General features: G+C 43.7%; 2 protein-coding genes across 3 annotated transcripts; both read right to left on the bottom strand.

Moving 5' to 3' along the window:
- Positions 1-23: 23 nt before the first annotated feature.
- On the bottom strand, positions 24-13,721 carry LOC141811097 (F-box only protein 41-like). 2 transcript variants are annotated; one of them, XM_074699007.1, is made up of 18 exons: positions 13,470-13,721; positions 11,431-11,602; positions 10,778-11,308; positions 10,618-10,697; positions 8,080-8,152; positions 7,746-7,985; positions 7,348-7,412; positions 5,687-5,833; positions 5,338-5,510; positions 5,037-5,263; positions 4,807-4,922; positions 4,252-4,404; positions 3,218-3,313; positions 2,340-2,458; positions 2,076-2,234; positions 1,848-1,963; positions 1,684-1,754; positions 24-1,649 (listed from the first exon to the last, which is right to left on the bottom strand). In XM_074699007.1, exons 2-17 carry the CDS (start codon positions 11,578-11,580, stop codon positions 1,692-1,694), a joined length of 2,508 nt encoding a protein of 835 aa, XP_074555108.1. In that variant the 5' UTR covers positions 11,581-11,602; positions 13,470-13,721; the 3' UTR covers positions 24-1,649; positions 1,684-1,691. The 2 variants fall into 2 exon arrangements, with proteins under 2 accessions (XP_074555108.1, XP_074555107.1); XM_074699006.1 differs by having other exon boundaries at positions 24-1,754.
- A 2,262-nt stretch (positions 13,722-15,983) lies between these two features.
- LOC141811110 (uncharacterized) lies at positions 15,984-18,477 on the bottom strand. Its single transcript, XM_074699026.1, has 2 exons — positions 18,214-18,477; positions 15,984-17,985 (listed from the first exon to the last, which is right to left on the bottom strand). The coding sequence occupies exons 1-2, from the start codon at positions 18,338-18,340 to the stop codon at positions 16,772-16,774; spliced, it is 1,341 nt and encodes a 446-aa protein (XP_074555127.1). The 5' UTR covers positions 18,341-18,477; the 3' UTR covers positions 15,984-16,771.
- Positions 18,478-18,722: the final 245 nt, after the last annotated feature.

Raw genomic sequence — 18,722 nt, 5'->3', positions numbered from 1 at the left:
TTTGACCAGATGTAAGGTTAGGGGATTAGGGTTTAGGCAAAGGGTTTTCACTAAGGGTTAGGGTCTGGGACTAAAGTTTTGGGTTTGACTATTAACAAGGGTTGGGAATGCGGATTAGAACCCAGGGTAAAGGTTAGGTTTTTGATTTGGATTTAGGGTTAGGGTAAGAACCAGGGGTTAAAGTGAAGTTTTGGGGTAAGGAATAGGGTTTGTGGTAAAGGTAGGGTAGTGTTTTGGATGGAGGGTAAGAGTAAGGTTTGTGGATTAGGATTTAGGGTAAGATTTAGGACTGAGGGTTAGGAATAAAGGTTTAGGTCTGGACTGAGGGTTTTCTATGTCCTAAAGTATAAAAATTATGGCTTTGCAACATACTATTGGGTTTTTCTAAAAACCCTTATTCCTAACAAGTTTACCTAGACCATCATAAGACTATTTATGATGAAACTAAATAAACTAAAGATGAAGAATAAAGAGGTAACTTTAAAGGAGGTTTAAGCTGAATGGGGCGAACCAAGTCTCACTGTGGGGAAATGTTAAAACTTCTAAGGTCCACACAAAGATGTAAAGATGGGGAATTATTCTTATCATCAGGATTGATGGCCTCTAAAGGACTCCAAAAAACATCCAGAATCCTCCTTCACTGTTGCCACAGGTCAGTCATATTTTTTGTGTGTGGCTTTTTGTGACCTGGCGTCTTTTTCTGGGATCTCTTGAACACAAAATTTTGATTTTGCCCACATTTCATATCAACACCCAACATTTCAGTTCAATCAATTTGTAAAACATGTAAAAGCGTTGAACGTCCTCCTCAGATACAAAAAGGTGATCGTGACACATCAAGTGAAATGAATAAACTCGCTCCAAAATGATTCGATAAGTGATGAAAGAATTGAGGTTTTGTTGGTTTCAACTCAGGACTAAGAATGTGCCAGAATTTAACGCCACCGCCCTCGCCACTGGACACCAGAATAATGAGTTGGTCGAAGAAATTAACATTTCATTTCTGAAGGCCTTAAAAAAGCCGCTCATATGTTATGTTTAAATTGTAATGCAACTTCCCTCCACTAGCTGTAGCCCTGGAAAAAAGCACCTGCCATTTTGCTATAAAGCTCTACTACTCCCATGTAAACAAGCACAGAAGACCTAGCGCAGTTTGTCAGTTTGTTGATCTAGTAAATGGAGATAAAGTGAGAGATAAAGAGCAATCAGGAACTAGCACAGGCAGTGGTGCTAGCTCTGCTAACTTTAGCCACACTTAGCAAACCAATCAGAGGTTAACCTGCAGAGTGTGAGCCCAAGTTTAGCCCTGGTAAAAACATTTTGTCGGAAGTTCATTAAGTTTGTACCAGACCCTGTTTTACCTTTCTCTATCATTGTGCTTTGACTAACTTGACCGAATTGCTTCATAATTATTTTGTTATTTGTTAAAGCTCGTATTTAGTGTTTAGTGTGTCAGCCACAAACATGACCTCAAAGTTATCCCGTACTCTAGCCCTACGCTAACATGTAGGCACTTCACTGCTTTCTGGTGAGGGTGTCGAGATGAACAGTCTGCTTCAGGGGTTGAGGGTTAGAGTCACAGAGTGCATAATATAAATAAAGGTCCTCACATACAGGAGTGTGTGTGTGTGTGTGTGTGTGTGTGTGTGTGTGTGTGTGTGTGTGTGTGTGTGTGTGTGTGTGCATTGAGGTCAGCAGAATCCTTCGGCTTTAACCTTTAAGACGTCGCAGAGACCGGGACGCTTCTGGAGAACCTGACAAACAAAGAAGACAGACTTGATCCACTTCCTGTTTACATTTTGTGTTTTTTAAGGAAACCCCGACTTTAAGAAAAACCCTTCTCTCACCTTCAGTGTTGTGAGAATTTCTCCAAACAGATGCAGAGACTCCTCAGTGTCGGGCTCCTCAAAGTAATCTGACACAGAAACCTCGACCACGATGGACCTGATGTTTTCACACACACCTGAAACGCACAAAAACCAGTTAATGAACCAGCTCAGTCAGCAGGATGATGATGATGATGATGATGATGATGATAATGTTTGTGTGTTCAGAGGAAGGTTGGTGAGTCTCACTATGGAAGTGCAGGATGGCCTGACCGCTGACAGGGGTGTGGGTCAGGATCAGAGACCTCAGACTCTTCAGACCCGCCTCACAGAGATCTGTCGCCGCCTGCAGGCCGAGGTCGGTAATGCGCTCCAGCTCCAACACCTGTAGGTGAGAACAGCTACGCACTGGGGAAACACGGGCACAAATGCATCACAACCTGTTCATCTCGTATCAATCACGAAGAAAAAAAAAATCAAAAACTTTAATTTTTCATTTTTTCTGTCACTCACCCATAGCAACCAATCCCTGAGTTCCACAGCCAGCCCCGCCCACACTGAGAGAGTGGAGGTGTGGCCAACATCGACCAATCGTCTGCAGGCAACGGTTCCCAAAACGAGTTGGTTGTTGGCTAAAAGAGAAAATGAAACAAACATATTTTTGGTCGTTTTGGTGATTTAATAAATTTCACTGTTTGGTTTGAAGTTGGAATCGCCTTTTCTCGCCAAGTACAGGGGTGGCCAACAAGTCAGGGACCAAGAGCCACAAAAATTACTGTGATACTATGAAGAACCACAAAAAACGTGGTCTTGCAAATGCACTTCCTCTCACATACGAATGAACGAAATGACATAAAATGTAAATCCCTTTATTTGCAATTTTCAAAGCTTGATTTGTTGTGATAGTAAGTGTGTTTAAATTTGTACTTGGAGAAGAGACAAATTTCCATCAATCTATCAATCTATCTACAAGTACATGATTGAGAGGAGCACATGTAGAGAAAAGACACTGAAACTTAAGTATCAATCTCATCACCCAAGTATTAATCAATACTAGTCCAAACATTTGCAACAGTATATCATTTTTATGAGTGGATCGAAGAGCCGCACACTGAAAGGCAAAGAGCCACATGCGGCTTGCAAGCCACAGGTTGGCCAACCCTGGCCAAGTATCTACACTGTCTCTGTACAATTATCAAAATTATACACTAAATATTACAAATGTAGAAAAAAATACAATTTAAGTAGTAAGAAAAAATAAAGACAATAATAATAATAATAATAATAATAATAAAGAGCCTTGTAAAGAAAAGACCAAGAAATACATACACAGAAGTTGAAATGAAATAAGAAATTAAAAAGGTATGAGTTTCAAGACTATGTTTACTGACCAGGGGTGAGCTGGCGCCACCTGCAGGGTACTAATGTTCCTGCAGCCTGCACCCAGAGCCCAGAGAACCTCCTGACCAAGAGGGTCTGATGAACTCCTACAGACAGATACACAGGAGAGTAATCAGAGAGAGGCTAACAGCTAAAACGTTAGCTCAGGGGTCTACAACCTTTACTTTCACAAGAGCCATTTTTCCTCAGCTCACCTGGACTGAAGTCATTCAGGAGCCACAAAATCTACTTTATTTACTATACAGACTATAAAGTGTATACATTCTATGCATGGTTAAAATCTAGAGGATAATTTTCTAAATGCGCAGTTTTCTGAATTTATGAAAATTGTATATGTGATGTCTTCATTTTTCAGTCTCAAAAAATTTGCAAAAATTTCCCAAAAAAAGATTTTTCTAACAAATTTGCAAAAAATTCAAACATTTGTAATCTTGAAAAATTGTCCAAAAATGTAAGATTTCAACAATTGCAAAAAACTTTCAAAAAGTTTTGAAATGTTTAAATTTTACAATATAATACACAATATAATATACAATATAATTATATTGCTCAACTTTTTCTTTTGTTGATTGCTAATGTCTTGCTATATTTTAATCATGTATATTAATCCTTCACGTTGTCAGTGAAATGAATCCATCCACTCAGAATTAAAGTCAGTATCTTATTCCAGATGAGTCTTTTTGTAGATGTAGTTATCTTCCCAGGGCTGTAAAACTTGAGGTTAGCCACAGGTGCATGGAAAGTTGGTGGGCTGTTGATGTTGTAGGAGGTGAAGTAGAGCAGTGGCAGGCTTTATTGACAGATGGGATGAAGATTTAGTTCAACTAAATGTTAACACAGGATTTTATTTAGTGTCAGTGTCTTTAATCATCAATACCCTCAGTAAGAAAATAAAAATTCTTTATTTCAATAATATATTTTTTTAAAGCTACAAGGAGCCACTGCAGAGGAGTCAAAGAGCCACAGGTTGAAGACCCTTGAGTTAGCTAATACAGCATGTGAACAGACAGGTGAGCAGACCCACCTGTACGTGAGCGTCTGCAGGTTCCGGCTGTAGCAGCTGGCCAGCCACATGGTCCTGTCTGTGAGGATGTGAGGACACTGAGAGACAGACAGGTGGAGCAGACTGCCCCCTGCTGACCGCAGCAGGGCCTCCACCCCGGGCTCCACACTACCTCTGAGACAGAACACAAAGAGATTAACTACATTACCCAGCATGCACTTGAACCAACTTGGTGTGCTGAAATGTTTTTCTCACACAGCTGAACTTTATCCCACAGAGTTGTCAGTAGTATGTGTGTGTGAGTGTTTTTGTTTTGGTTTCTTTGTGGGGACTATTACAGGAAACGAAATCATTGTAATGGGGACTTCTCAAGAGTGCGACGTAAAAGAGTTGTTTTAAAGATAAACCCTTGTTTTACGTCAGGTTTACTTCTGATTTTTAATATTTGTAGTGAAAAGTTTAAAAAAAAGGGGATGGGCATCGTTCAAAGAGTGTAGAGTCAAAACGACTCTACAAAAATGTAGAGTCCTCATATGTCAAGAAAAACAAGGACACACATCTGAGCGTGTGTGTTACCGTGTGATCTTGTGGTAATCCTCTCTCGTCTCGTTAGCTCGTCTGTTTCGAGGCTTCAGGTTGTTGAGAACCACAGACTGAGTTTGAGTACACCACTGAGACAAGGTGGTCAGGAACTACACACACACACACACACACACACACACACACACACACACACACACACTTGGATTCAATCATTTTGAAAATAAGTCAACTTTAGGTGAATAGTGTAATAAGTGCTTTGTTACCTCTGTCGACACTCTGGCGTTCTCCAGCCGGACGCGTGTCCAAACCGCCGGGTGCCTCGCAACAAACCTCCAATCAGAGCAGACCTCAGCCGCACGCAGCAGAGAGCGCACATCCAGATACGGAAACACACAGAAAAGCCCCGCCCTCAGCTTCAAGGTATCCGCCCCCAAGTTTCTGTCACCGTGACGGCGAGAGGGGGTGGAGTCAAGCGAAGACGGGATGTCCACTGAAAAGGAAGAAGGCGAGTGAGGAGGATGAAGGAGAAAGAGCACAGCAGAGTGGCGACGCAGTGACAGTTACCTGAACCAGGTGTGTGTGTCCTAGCGAAGATGAGTCTCCTCATCTCGGCGCTGCTCCAGAATCCCTGCTCCTCTTCTCCGTCCTCGTCTTCGTCCTCTTCCTCCTCTTCCTCTGTGCTGTGGTGACGATGGTTTCTTTTGTTCCAGGTTCTCCCACATCCGCCTTCCCCAACCCTGGAGACACAAAGAAAGAAGACACGAGATGTTTTATTTATGTGATGTGACCTGCAGTACCAGCTGTGGCCACTAAGCCAAAGGTGGCACTGTGATGATGAATTTCTTGAGTTACGTCAAAACGAACCAAACAAGTTCATCATCAGCAAAGTGTGGATGAAGTGCTCTTTACGTACCACTGTCGCTCCCTTCTCCCGTCTCCCCCTCTGTCCCGTCGGGTCCACGGCGAGGCGTAGAGGTTTGGGTGGAGCTGGATGAAGCCGCCCTCGCCGTCCCATCCCCCTGAACCCAGAGACAAGGTGCGCAGACGACTTGTAGGGCCGCTGGGACGAGTGTGAAAATCAGAAACTTGGCGTCGTTTTTAGAGTCGAAACATTCTTAACTACAAAGTTTGGGATCATTGAGAATTTGACCAAGGAGATCTTCAGTGGGTTTGCAGTAAGACGTTTGACTCCTGCACACACGGCTGTCGTTTATATGAAATTTAGTGATGAAAAAGTTGTTTTTTGAATCAAAATTAATAACATTACAAAGTTTTAAAAGAAATGTCAAACTTAAGGAGATTTATTTTAGTAACTTGTCAACTTTAGGATTTACGCTAATTTCAATTTCAAATATTACGCTCTTAAAGTCAATCAGCTCTTTCAACTTTCAATATTTTACATAAAGAGGGACACCTTTTACTTCATTCTCTGACACAAACTTTAATCCAAGTGAAGGTCACTAATGAAACTCCATGGTCCTACACTTGGTTTTAGAATTTACAGATAGGGGGCAACGTTGGACGTTTAAGCTCTCGATTGTGTTGTTCGGGTTCAATGGTACCCCAAAACATTCACAATTAAATAAATAAAAACAACATTTTGAAATAAATACCAATTTGATAAATAACTGACAAATATATAATATGGCCATTAAATTGTAAAATACAGCATATTATTATGAAATATGTTTTATTGTTCTTTGATATGGAATTATTATAATAAAATATTTCATAAAGTAATTCATAATTAAAATAATATTTTATTTATTTGAAAATCCTTTGTAAAGTAAATAAAATGGTTTTTACAAAGTCAATTTTTATTTCATAATGTTTTTCAGCATAATGTCTTGGACTGTCAATCATCACTTTTTTAAAAAAAACTGTTTTTCAAATTTTATTTTATAAAAGCTTGTAAAAGAAATAAAAAGTAATTATTTTAAAAAGTATGAAATTGTTAATATAATCATTGTGAAATATTTAATTACAATAATTCAACATTAAAGAATAATAATACAAATATTTTATATGACAACAATATTGGCCTATTTTAACATTTTATGGCCTTATTACATAATTATGTTATTTATCAAAATGGTATTGTCTTCAAAATGTTGTTTTTATTTATTTAATTATGAATGGCAGAAAACAGCCTGAAAAAAATAACTTAAAAAAAAACACAAACAGGGGGCGCTGTTGGCTTTCTGGTTGAAGTGTGCGCCCCATGTACAGAGGTTACTTGTTGCACCGTTTGTTGCAAGTTGCTTTTTACTTCCTACCCTTCCTGTGACTCTTCAGTTTTCTTAAAAAAAGGGTGAAAATGCTCAAGAGTGTGACTTCAAAACTTTTGATTTAAATACAAACATTTGAGATTAGATTATTAATCTCTGTAAATCAAATGACATTTTTAATTTGTGAATGTGACACCAGAACAACATTTGCTAAATCTGAGCTATAAAAAACAGACTTTAAACACTTAACATAGATGGAAAATTATACAAATTTTGTTGATGTGTCAGTTTCTGTTACAATCAAACGTCATCTTTAGATTTAGGCGCACTCGGTGTGTTCAGGTACCTGTAGTGGTGTTGGTTGTAAAGCTGCTCCCCCAGCCTGTATGAGCCGGAGACACTGTAACTCCTCTGGAGGAAGAGGAGGAATGACAGGAACAGGAAGGAGATGTGAAAACGAAAATGTAAAATGTGATTTTGGATATTTCAGAATATCAACTTTCAGTTACCAACAGTTTTGGACAAGAGTTCAAAAACAGATTATTTATCCTAAAAAAAAATCATTGGACAGTTTTGTGACGTGAGAAAGCTAAATTTTGTGTCTACATTAGCATCTACTGGCATAATAAGCCCGACATACGCAAGAATATTTATTGAACTCTTCAATCTGTGAAATATGTTGCATTTTTCCTCGTCCAATGAAAAACTTATTTCCAAAGCCAACTTCACGTTTGTTTTCCTCACCCGGTTGCCGATAGTTCCCTGCATCTTGCCCGTGATGATGTCATCAGTGCTGGCGTCCAGGCTGCGCCCTCCTCGGCCCAGCCCAGGGTTGTACCCCTCATCCAGAGTGTACGGGCTGGCGTAAGCGTCGGCGTGCGCGTACCTGTCGCTGTGTCGTGTGTAGTGGTTGTGATGTGAGCTGAGCAGCAGTAGCTGTCTCTCTGCTCGGTCGGCTCGCTCCAACAGCGTCTCGATGAAGACCTGGAATCAAACGGTGAACGAACATCAGATTGTGACTGGAAACGTTCAAAAAATAAAAACTTCTGATTTTAAACAGACGACCTGTGGCGCTCACCTGAAGTCTGGATTTGGCCTCGGCCTCCTTCTCTGCGGTCTCCCTCAGAAAACACTCGATGTCCACCATCTCCCTGAAAGACACACAGTTAGGGGTCACTTGTACTGAAGAACTGTGCCAAAGTATGCTAAAATGCTAATTTGAACATTCATTTGGTAAAAGTTTTCTTTCTTTTTCTTTTATCTGCGTTAGTTTTAATTGTTAATTTTCAACAAACTTTTTATTCATCCGTAGGTATTTTGGCTCGCTACTCCCCAGTAAATTTTACATTATGCTCAGAATGTTCAGGAGAATTACGCATGTATTGCTCAAATGTGTTGTCCTCTAATAAAAAAAAAAAATTCAACATTTAAAAAAAATAGCCTATTAAAATAAATGTAAAATGACTTGTCACCATGGAAACCGGACAGTTGATGATGTCATAAGGTGTTCAGAGTTTGGTGTGGCTAGGGCTCTGAAGACCTTTCTCCTGATTGTTCACATTCAAATTCAGAGTTTGCGCAAACCACATAGGTGATGATGTCATAAGGGATGGAGAGAAATAGACTGTCCCTTCATTTAAATAGGAAAGTACTGTGAGTAAGTTCAGACAGCCCTAAACCATGGAAACAGGACAGCTGATGATGTCACAAGGGGTTCAAAGGTGAATCAGGACAGTTACGAGTGTACAACTCAAATTTCTAACCCTGGTACTTTTTAAAACATTCAACATTTTCTGAAAAATTTTGGCCCATTAAAGTGAATGGAAAATTAACTGTCGCCACGGAACCCACACAGCTGATGATGTCACAAGGGATTAAGTTTAGGGTTCCGAACAGAGGTTCTAAAGAGGACTGCTGTCAGTGTTTAGCTGTGCTGCTTGTCACCATGGAAACCACACAGCTGATGATGTCACAAGGAGTTCCAAGGTTATACATACGACTGTTGGGAGCAAAGACTGTATATAGAGTGGACAGCGTGGCTCCGCTATTTATCATTGTTCTGAAGCCAAAATACTCCATCACAGGTGCCACCATTGTAGCAGTTTGGAGCCAGAATCTGAGCAGTAGAGACTGTGAGGGATTCTGGGAGAATCTGAGTGGAGCCGGGTGACAAAAATAATAATTATTTTTTTTCTTTCGAGAGTCTAATCACTTCTTGACTCTACCTCCAGACATATTTTACAAACCCCGAAAAAAAAACATGAGAACGTCAGATGTCAATCATCGTTAAACATTACGTAAAACCTCGTTTTTAACCTCGTATAACTAATGAAAACAAAATTTTTCAGAAAAAAGAGGACTTGGATACAAGACAGCCGAATGATATCTTCAAATCACCACAACAATCAGACGTGAGAAACATTTCTACCAGGAGTATTAATTTTTTAAAGTTTGACCACAGCCCATCTGGAATGACTGGGGAGATGGATTTTTAAACCTATACTGCAGCCAGTCACCAGGGGGAGCAGCTTTTTGTGGAGACCTCACTTCGAGCTGAGCAAGCGGACGTCCATTTTTTTTCATTTTTTCACAGTCTATGGTTGGGAGGGGTTGGGGCTTGGCATTCTAACCAAGCAGCGACCTCCAGTCTAAGAATATGAGATAATGCTGAAGTGCTAAAATCTGCTGTTTCTCCAGTGACCACTTGGGGCTGGCTCCGGAAGTACAGGAAGTCACATACACACCAAGCCAAAAAAAGCTGTTTTCAAAGCAGAAATTAACCTTTTTACAGCCTGGTTCAAAAAACGTCTCCTGTCTGAGTCGCTAATTTCACAGGCGTTGTGATAAGGAGATAGTCATTGTGGTGTCCTTTGAGCAGGCGGCCCTTGGGAAAGATTTTTCTGTGTTTTTTGCTGTGGTTGCAACATTATTTTTCCTGATTTTCTGTTCGCTACATGAAGTGTGTTTGTCTGTGTGCACCGGGGTGGTACTCTGCTGTGCATAGAGAGCAGAGGAGGATGGTGAACATGTGACCATGTGGAGACAGTTGGTATCTCCAACAGTCATCCTGACTGCTCATTTGCACACGCTTAGCAGACGCCATCTCTGCACAATCCTTCAGTGATTCAGGCCCAGAGTGTGTTGTGACATTTATACCATGATGCAGCTTTAAAAGAGAAAAGTGCTTCATGCAAAAGAGCATTTAAACAACAATATGTGCACACATGCAGCCGCGCACAGAGAGAATCTGACCTCACAAACACACACTCCCCCTCAGGGCTGCTCTGCCTCCCTGTCATCTCATATTTATCATCACTGCAAACCACAGCTGTGTGAGTGTGTGTGTGTGTGTGTGTGTGTGTGTGTGTGTGTGTGTGTGTGTGTGTGTGTGTGTGTGTGCGCGTGTGTGTGTGTGTGTGCAGTGATGCAGACTAAACATGACGTGTCCTCGGTTTGAGCATCGTGTTGTTTTGTGTTCGGTACATTAGGAACAGGAGATCTCAGCGCGTCCACGCTGAGCCCATCAGACTGTTTACAGCACACGCTCCTTTAAAAACAGACGAGGGAGGGGGTGTTATCTTAAAAAGAAAAAAGATTAAAGTGAAGAGAAACTGACTGATGTCGCTCGTTCAGCTCTCTTTCCTTCCCGTCCATTTCTGTCTTCAGCCGCTCCATCATCTCCATGGCGGCAGAGACCTGAAAGATGACGACAGGACGCTGAAGCGTTTAGCATCACATCATGTCTTTAAATACGTTTTTGTAATGTTGACACACACCTGTCTGGCCAGGTAAGCCGCTTTGTCCTCCACCTCTTGTTTCTCACACTTCAGACGCTCCCCCTCGCACCTTTCTCGCTCTAGCTCCGCCTCCCTCCTCTGTAGCTCCGCCTTCAGTCGGCTCATGCGGCGGTTCACCCTCTCCTCCACCTCCGCAAACGTGCGTGCGATTTTGTGATCCAAACCCAGCCCCAGCCTCTCCTCCAGCCCGATCCCCACTGACAGACCCAAGTCCAAGCCCAGCTGGAGCCCCAGACCCTGCCCGGGAAGAGGCCCCACAGAGCCGGGGAGGGCCAGAGCGGTGGAAGGGACCTCTGGAGGTCCAGCAGAGGAGGAGGGAGGAGGATCTCCTGAAGGGCCGAACATTTCCCTGAGCAGCTGGATGGAGGCAGATGAGGAGGCGAGGTCCAGGCAGGCCAGCGGTAAGGGGAGGCTGTGGGCTCTCATGCCCAGGGAGGAGCTCTGTCTTTGGGATGCAGCTTGGCCGGGGAGTGGGAGGAGGGCACCAGGTCTGGAGCTTCTAACCCGAGCCTGAAACAAGACATTTCACAAAGATATGTCCGTCAAAACACCAACAAACCACGCCATCTGTGCTCGTTTACATACGGGTAGTAGAGCATCACAGCATCAGTCAAAAGCAGGGTCTGCGTTACCTGTGAGAGCACCAGCAGCGTCTCGTAGGTGTGTCGGCTGACCAGGTGAGCCCTGAGCTCAGGTACGGACGAGAAGCGAAGCTGGTCCCCGCAGCGAGGACAGAAGTAGGGCAGCTCCGAGGAAGACGAGGAGGAAGAGGAGGAAGACATGCTTCACCAGGGAGCTGCAGACCTGGAGATAAAACAGGAGCAGAGACGCTGCAGCAGAGGGAGCGAACGGCTGAAACATACTTTGTGCTTTTATGTGTTCCTTCAGCACGCACACACACGGCGAAAACTGGGTCAGGGTGTGTGTGTGTGTGTGTGTGTGTGTGTGTGTGTGTGTGTGTGTGCGCGCTACATAATTGATTTTGTGGGAATAAAGATTTAATGAGAGTGAAATCTGTGGATTAAAAACAGCAATGCTTCAAAAATGTGTGTTTATGTGTGTGTGAGTCATTGTCACACTTCCTGGACAGAGCCAGCCGTGGTGATGTGTGTTTGAATATCACACACACGCCTGTAGGATCTGACATTATTAGGACATGGGTGTGTGTGTGTGTGTGTGTGTGTTTCAGTGAGGCTAATTGGTAAGTGGAGCGTGCGTCTTCCAGTGGACTGACCGTGCGTGTATGTCTGCGAGTGGAATATGAAAAACACACACTTGCTGATGCTGCACTGGGCGTGTGCAGTCTGAATGTGTAAATTGTGTGTGTGTGTGTGTGTGTGTGTGTGTGTGTCCTCAGTTCAACCCCGTGCAGAGGAATTTGAAGTCTGGATGGATGAGCAGGAAGAAAGAAATGTCTGGCTCTGGATTTACCGTGGTAAATCCTCCTCTTCTCTCTGAATCGTTTGATGCTCTGATATTTTTCTTGAGGCACTTTTGAGCTTGGATCCTCTACGGCCGCAGACAACAAATGTTTGTTTTGGTTTTGTTCACAGCGTCTTAACTGCAACAGCTGTTAGGATGTGGCACAATGTGGTTCAGACATTCCTGAATTACAGCGTCTTTGGTGATCCCTAATTTTTGCTGCAGCAAATGTGTCTCTTATTGACAAAATACCCATGAAGCTAACAGTGTCAGGCTACAAAGCTAATGTTAGCATGCTAACATTTAATAATATTCCAACTCAGTCTGAGACAAAAACAAAAATGAAATGTGAAATGTGCTGTTAAAAAACGAAGCATTGTCGATAAACTGAAACCACGACAGCAGCGGGAAGCAGGAAGACTCTGCGACGGGCTTAACTACTGTGTGCCTAAAGGGACAAAACAGTACGTGATACATACAGACCCCACTTAAAGATAAAATACTGAGTCAGACAAAAAAAAGTTACGTTCCTAAAGATCCTTTAAGGACCCTTTCGGCTGTGTTGATTTTGGCGCCCTCTGTGGACAAACAGAAACCTTCTATTTCTTTGCTGATTTTGCACACAATCAAAAATGGGGCGAAGTTATCCAAGAGTAACAAAATCTAGCTGCTAGCTTCTTGAAAGTTACGTTCCAGATGATGCTACTCTCTAAATTAAATGTAGAATATCACACTAATTTAGAAAAAAACAAAAAAAATTTAGTTTCCATGCTAAGCTAGGTTAGCCTGCCACTGACAGTAGCTTCACATTAGCAACAACAGTTGTATGGAGTATGACACATGAACTAAACATTTACCAAGAATGTGTTTTGTCTTCTATAAGTTTTTTTAAAATCTATTTTACATGAGAAGTATTTTTTTAAGCTGAAGTCAAACTGAAGCATGGTTTCAAAGTTTGAGGAATTTCACTTTGGTGGCCTTTTTTTAAAATTAAATATAATTAGGCATCAAATCCTGTCATCTGTTACTAAAAAATAAATAAATAAATAAAGTAAGTCACAAGTTAAAAAAGTTCCTGTGATAAATAATTAAGTTAGATGTATTTGGGGAAGACTTAAAGCAAATCTAGGAGCATAAATGTTGCTTAAAGTTTGTAATACTGAGACTGAGGTCAAATTTAAACACTGTTAATGATTCTGTCGTTGAATAATTACCATACACTCACAGAAATGTCAGATTTAACTCTCACCTGAAGCAAACGGCGCATTAAACGGCGCTTCAGTCACTCGGCCTTTCAAATCCGTTGCCATGGTTTCCCATTTTCCCGCTCAGGGATTCATTCCAGCCTCGTGCGGCAGCAGATCGATCAGTCCCCTCGATCAGGTACCGGGGCGGTCTCGTGCAGCAGCGGTGGGAAACGAAGCCGTGTGTGAGTGTGTGTGTGTGTGTGTGTCTTCATGGCATATATGTGTTTCGACCGCCACTCTGCGCGCCCCCTCCTCCCCTCGGCCGCCGCGTGCTGCTGCTGCTGACGTCAGAGCCGCGTGACGTGTCAGTCCTGATGTGGATATAATGGCGGAGCAGAGAGGAAGACGAGGATTATGCAGCTTTTATCCACTTGATAAACATTTTAATTCCTACAAAAAAAAAAAAACAGTCACATTTTTTAAAAACCTTTGTCTTATTCAGGAAAATAAAATAATTATTTCCTTTTTATGCTCGTGCTTTTTTCAAGTAAATTGTTTTAATGTTATTTTTCTCCAAAATTATAATTTGAAGGCACAGTCTTACTTGTCAACAAATAAAAAATAAATTTAAATCTCACATTTGCACAGGTCTTACAGTGAGCTACACTGACAATAAAGGACAAAAAATACGAAGGAAAATATGAATCATTTGCTTTTACCAAAATTAATAAAACACATTTTATACAATGTTCTATTTCTTTTCTCAAAAATAAAAATAAATAAATAAATAAATAGAAAATTTAAAAAAAAGCATCAGCTGTTGAACTCTCTCTAAGACCTCTGAAACTCTGCAATCTTTTTTTTTTTTTTTTTACTAAACTACACTGTTAAATACCTTACAAATAAAACTTAATAACAAGTCCCCCTGCAACCATTGCAGTTTAATAAAAATAAAATAATAATAAAAATAAATAAATAATAACAATTTAAAAAATCCTAACAAAGTTCCCTCTGGATGTCATAAAAGTGGACAAAATGTAAACAAAGCCCTAAGGTTATCCTAGTTGATATAATGTGAACAAATTGTATTATTTGTGGCTTTTTGGGTAGACTTAATGTATACAAAGTGTTCTCTGGATGCCCACCAGGAGATATATCATAAACCAAGTACCCACTGGATGCACTAAAGGTAGTTACAGCGTAAACACTGGATGCCCTCTCAGGGGAATAAATGTAAAAAAGAGTCTTCTGGGTGCCCTACAAGAGAACATATAGAGTATATTCTTGATGCTTTTCCAGTAACATAAACATTAACAAAGTTTACCCTGCCTCTAATAAATTGGAAAGGCTGTCTGTGGTGAGTTGTAGTTCCCAATGGTGACCACAGGAGGGCAGCAATATTCTGTAAAGTAGAATAATGTTTGGTATAACTGCAGGAAATGTGAAGCATCTTCATACACTGCCAAACTGAAAGTGAAAGTGACCAGAAACCTGTCCTGTGTGTGAATAAAACACATGAATGAGCAACAAAGCAGCCCTGGATGGCTTGTTCCTGTCTGTACAGGAAATGATAGATGTGTCTTTATAATGTGACAAACAGAAACTTTAAGTTTCTTTAGCACAGAGCTGTCAGATGGAGTTTGATCGATGGGTTTATTCATGTTGATTAAACGTAAACGAACAGCTGTTTTGTGTTGAGACAACTCACGGCCGCCTCTGTGATTTAACTGCAAAAACAAAAAAAGGCTGAGTCTTTGAGCTGCCGTTACCATGGCAGCACGACCTTGACGGTTCATAAAACCTAACAGAACTACCAGGACCACTTGTTGCCTAGCAACAGCCGCCTGTTGATAAGCAGAACAGGAAGTACATCGAAATTTACTGCAGTGACTATCAGAGGGGGGGATGAAGACACAAGTGATCCAAGAGGAGGAAATATGAGGACACATTTAAATGTGATAAAACTGCAGTTCCCCGAGTGTCCACTAGAGTCTGACCCCAGCAGTGAGTCAGTCCCCATAGAGCCCCTGATTTTTCACCTCTTCATCTGCTGCTTCTGATTTGGTGATCGCCATTTTTGGGAGTCATAGCATCTCTTTTAAAAAACAAAAGGCTCTGTGAGAAGCAGTTTTACTCTAAGCGCAACTTTTTACATTATGTAATTTGTTTGCTGGCATTGATTAGCAGCTATCTGTGTCTATGCTAACACAAACCTGACCTCTGTAACTCCTTCAGTGTTTGTCTGACTGATCTTTTGAGAAGGATTGAGAGTGGAGTCAAGAATGTTGTTAGCATTGTTAGTGTTTCCTAGCTTTTCTTTAGTTAGCTAAATCGTTAGCGGCTAACAAATTCGCTATGGACTTTTACGCTTTTGCATATTAGCATTTACTAACCCCTTCCTCCTATCAAGCTCCTCCCTTTTACCCCAATATGTAACCACAAGATGTCAAGGTGTGAAAACATAGTTGAGAACCAACTAGTGACATCACAAGTGGGGACAACAATGGGGAGGAAGATATCAGTGATGATCAGTGATGATGAAGAAGAGGAAACAGTCCGGACTCAGCGTTCTTGTTTGTTTGTTTGTTTATTGACAGCAGCCTCATGCACATCGAGGAACATCAACCTGCACAGACACTGAGCTGCTGTTCAAACTGCATATCCCACAATGCATCAGTGCAGCTCTCCCTGTGCTTCTTAACCACAATGAAACATCAGAATGAAAAATATAAAGGTCATTCAGAGTCAGGTCATAGAAAAGTGACATCGTAGCACATTTACAAATCGAAACAGCGCCACATAAAGAGGTAGACAGATAGAAAAATAGAAATATTTTACAAACATAGAACTCCTCAGCGGTCAAATATAAAGTCTGACATAAAAATATTTGAGTCAAAACAGAGTCACGACATTCTGACGTCAACATTCACAGTTTCTTCACTGTTCACGTCCTCATGCAGAAAAATCAGAAATCACTAATTTACAAGAAATGTCCTGACTGCTCCTTTAAACACAGTCCCGTGGTCACGAGGACACACCTGCACACAGAGCACCGACAGGTGAGGAGGGACACCAGCTGGTCCAGGATCAGACCTGGACTCTCTTCTTCTCCCTCCTCAAAACTTTTCTCCCTCATCCTCCAGCTGCAGTCCACACGCATGCGCCGGAAGAGGAGCCACAATGCGAACTGTCAAGTCCTCTGAACACCTGTAAACACCTGCTCAACTTCCGGCCTCCAGCTAAAATCTCCTTCAGAGTGACGTCACGTGGAAACGTCTCTTCGACGCTTTCAGGTTGACGGTTGAAATCCTGAAGCTTTAAGTTGACTCCACAGCAGCCTCACCGGCCCGCTCCACTGCCCTGCTCAGACACCGGGCGCGTTCAGGGCCAGCGAGTAAGCTGCCATCATCTGCGCGCGCAGCTGCTGCTTGACGTGCACGCGCCCATGCCTCTTCCTCTCGTCGCTGCGCGCGAAGCGTTTGCCGCACACGTCGCAGGAGAAGGGCTTCTCGCCCGTGTGCGTGCGCGTGTGCGTTGTGAGGTGGTCGCTGCGGCTGAAGCTGCGCGCGCAGATGGTGCACTGGAAGGGTTTCTGTCCGGTGTGAATGCGCACGTGCCTGTTCAGCTCGTCCGAGCGCGAGAAGCGGCGCTCGCAGCCCTGCACCGAGCAGGGGAAGGGTTTCACTTTCAGCCCGCTCTTTGTGGACGCTCTCCTGCCCCCACGTGACATCTTGGGGGCAGTGGTGGCGTGCACGTTGCTGATGTTGACCACCGGGAACGCGCCCTGCAGGAGTGAGGAGAGGAGGTGCGCGTCCAGGGTGGAGGGGAGGGGAGAGGGGGAGAAGTGCAAGTTGCCCCCACTCTGCACGAGCTCCGTCTTCACTGCCGGTCTGCTGATGACGTAGCTGCTGGAATCTCCTCCGGTAACCGGAGCAGCAGCCAAACTCTTCAGCCAGTCCTCCAGCCCCAGAGGCTCCTGCTTCACCTCACAGGCCGCCTTCAGCTCGCTCTGGCCGGCCTCGGAGCTCAGCAGAGAGTCGATGAAGTCAGCAACATCCACCTGTTGCTCCAGAGCAGACAGCGGGAGGAGGGAGTCCGCGCAGCCCGCGTACAGAGCATCACCCCCGGTCACAGCGGACTGCCCGCACCCGCTGCTGCAGCTGGAGGTCGAAAACTCGCTCTTCACCACCACTGGCTGAGAGGTGGGGGCCAGCTGCTGGTCTGCGGCCCCAGAAGGGACGCTCAGCTCGGAGCTTGGAGTCAAGCATGGAGACGGAGCGAACATCGGGGCTGAGGTGGAGGCTGCAGCCGATGAGAGCCCTGCAGGAGACGGGCTGGCCTCGCGGAGAGAGCCGGTGTCGCCCTGCTGCTCCATCTCGGTGCAGATCCCGACGATCTCTGTGATCATGTTGAGGATCGCGTCCGCGGTGCTGCTCAGACCTGCAGCTGCAGGGACCGGCTCCGGCTCCGTGAAGAAAGTCCCGGTGTAGCCGAGGGAGGGGGAGAGGGTGTCCGAGGAGCAGTCACTGAAGTCGGAGAAGAAATCTGAGTCAGAGGCGTCAGCTCCGGGAGAGAACACTGAGGAGAGAGGAGGAGGAGGAGGAGGAGGAGGAAGAGGAGGAGGGGGTGTTAGTGTCATTGCATAATCTGAGCTCAGCAGCCTACACACAGCTGATCAATATGAAGCTGCAGCTGCAACATGATGCCTTACTGATCCACATATTCTCCCTCAGCCTGTCACTGCTGCTCTGATCCATCAATAACCTGATAGCATGTGTTATTGATCTGTTATTGGCTGTCACACACCTTGGCTGAAAGGTGATCCCGCGTCAGAGTCCGCTCCGTCGCTGGGGCTCGACCCCACGCTGTCCACCCAGGCGCTGCACGCGTCCTCAAACTCTGACATGAAGCTGTCCTCGCGCTCCAGAAGCATGTTGTTCACCGTGGTGATAAAAGGTTCCGTTAATAATCCGGTACCGGAGCTGTCGCTGTGTTCCGTTAGTCCGTTAGTCGGTGGTGCTGAAGATGCTGGACTCCCTCCGCTCGCTGCCTCTTTTATACTCTCCGTCTCCTAGGTAACTCCCGACCCGGCCTTATTGGTCGGCACCAGCGCGAGGGATTCCCCCCGCCGCGCGCTTCGTAGCTGCCCAAACATGGGCTGCATCCGGCTGTGACGGCGGGTATCCCCATACCATAAAAGGACAGGCGGGAGAGCGACGTCGACACGCGAGGAGAGAGGGGTTTCCTTCACTGCGGCACTGGGGGGGTGGGGTGGGGGTGGGGGGTTATACAACCAGCAGGGTTCATGCAGGAGG

This window comes from Halichoeres trimaculatus, unplaced genomic scaffold (assembly GCF_033239565.1).
Source record: "Halichoeres trimaculatus isolate MK-OKI-2021-1 unplaced genomic scaffold, fHalTri1.1 fHalTri1_scaffold_22, whole genome shotgun sequence".
In the NCBI taxonomy this organism is placed as follows: Eukaryota; Metazoa; Chordata; class Actinopteri; order Labriformes; family Labridae; genus Halichoeres; species Halichoeres trimaculatus.
The sequence above is the reverse complement of the archived record's forward strand: the minus strand, read 5'-3'. Positions and strand labels throughout refer to the sequence as shown.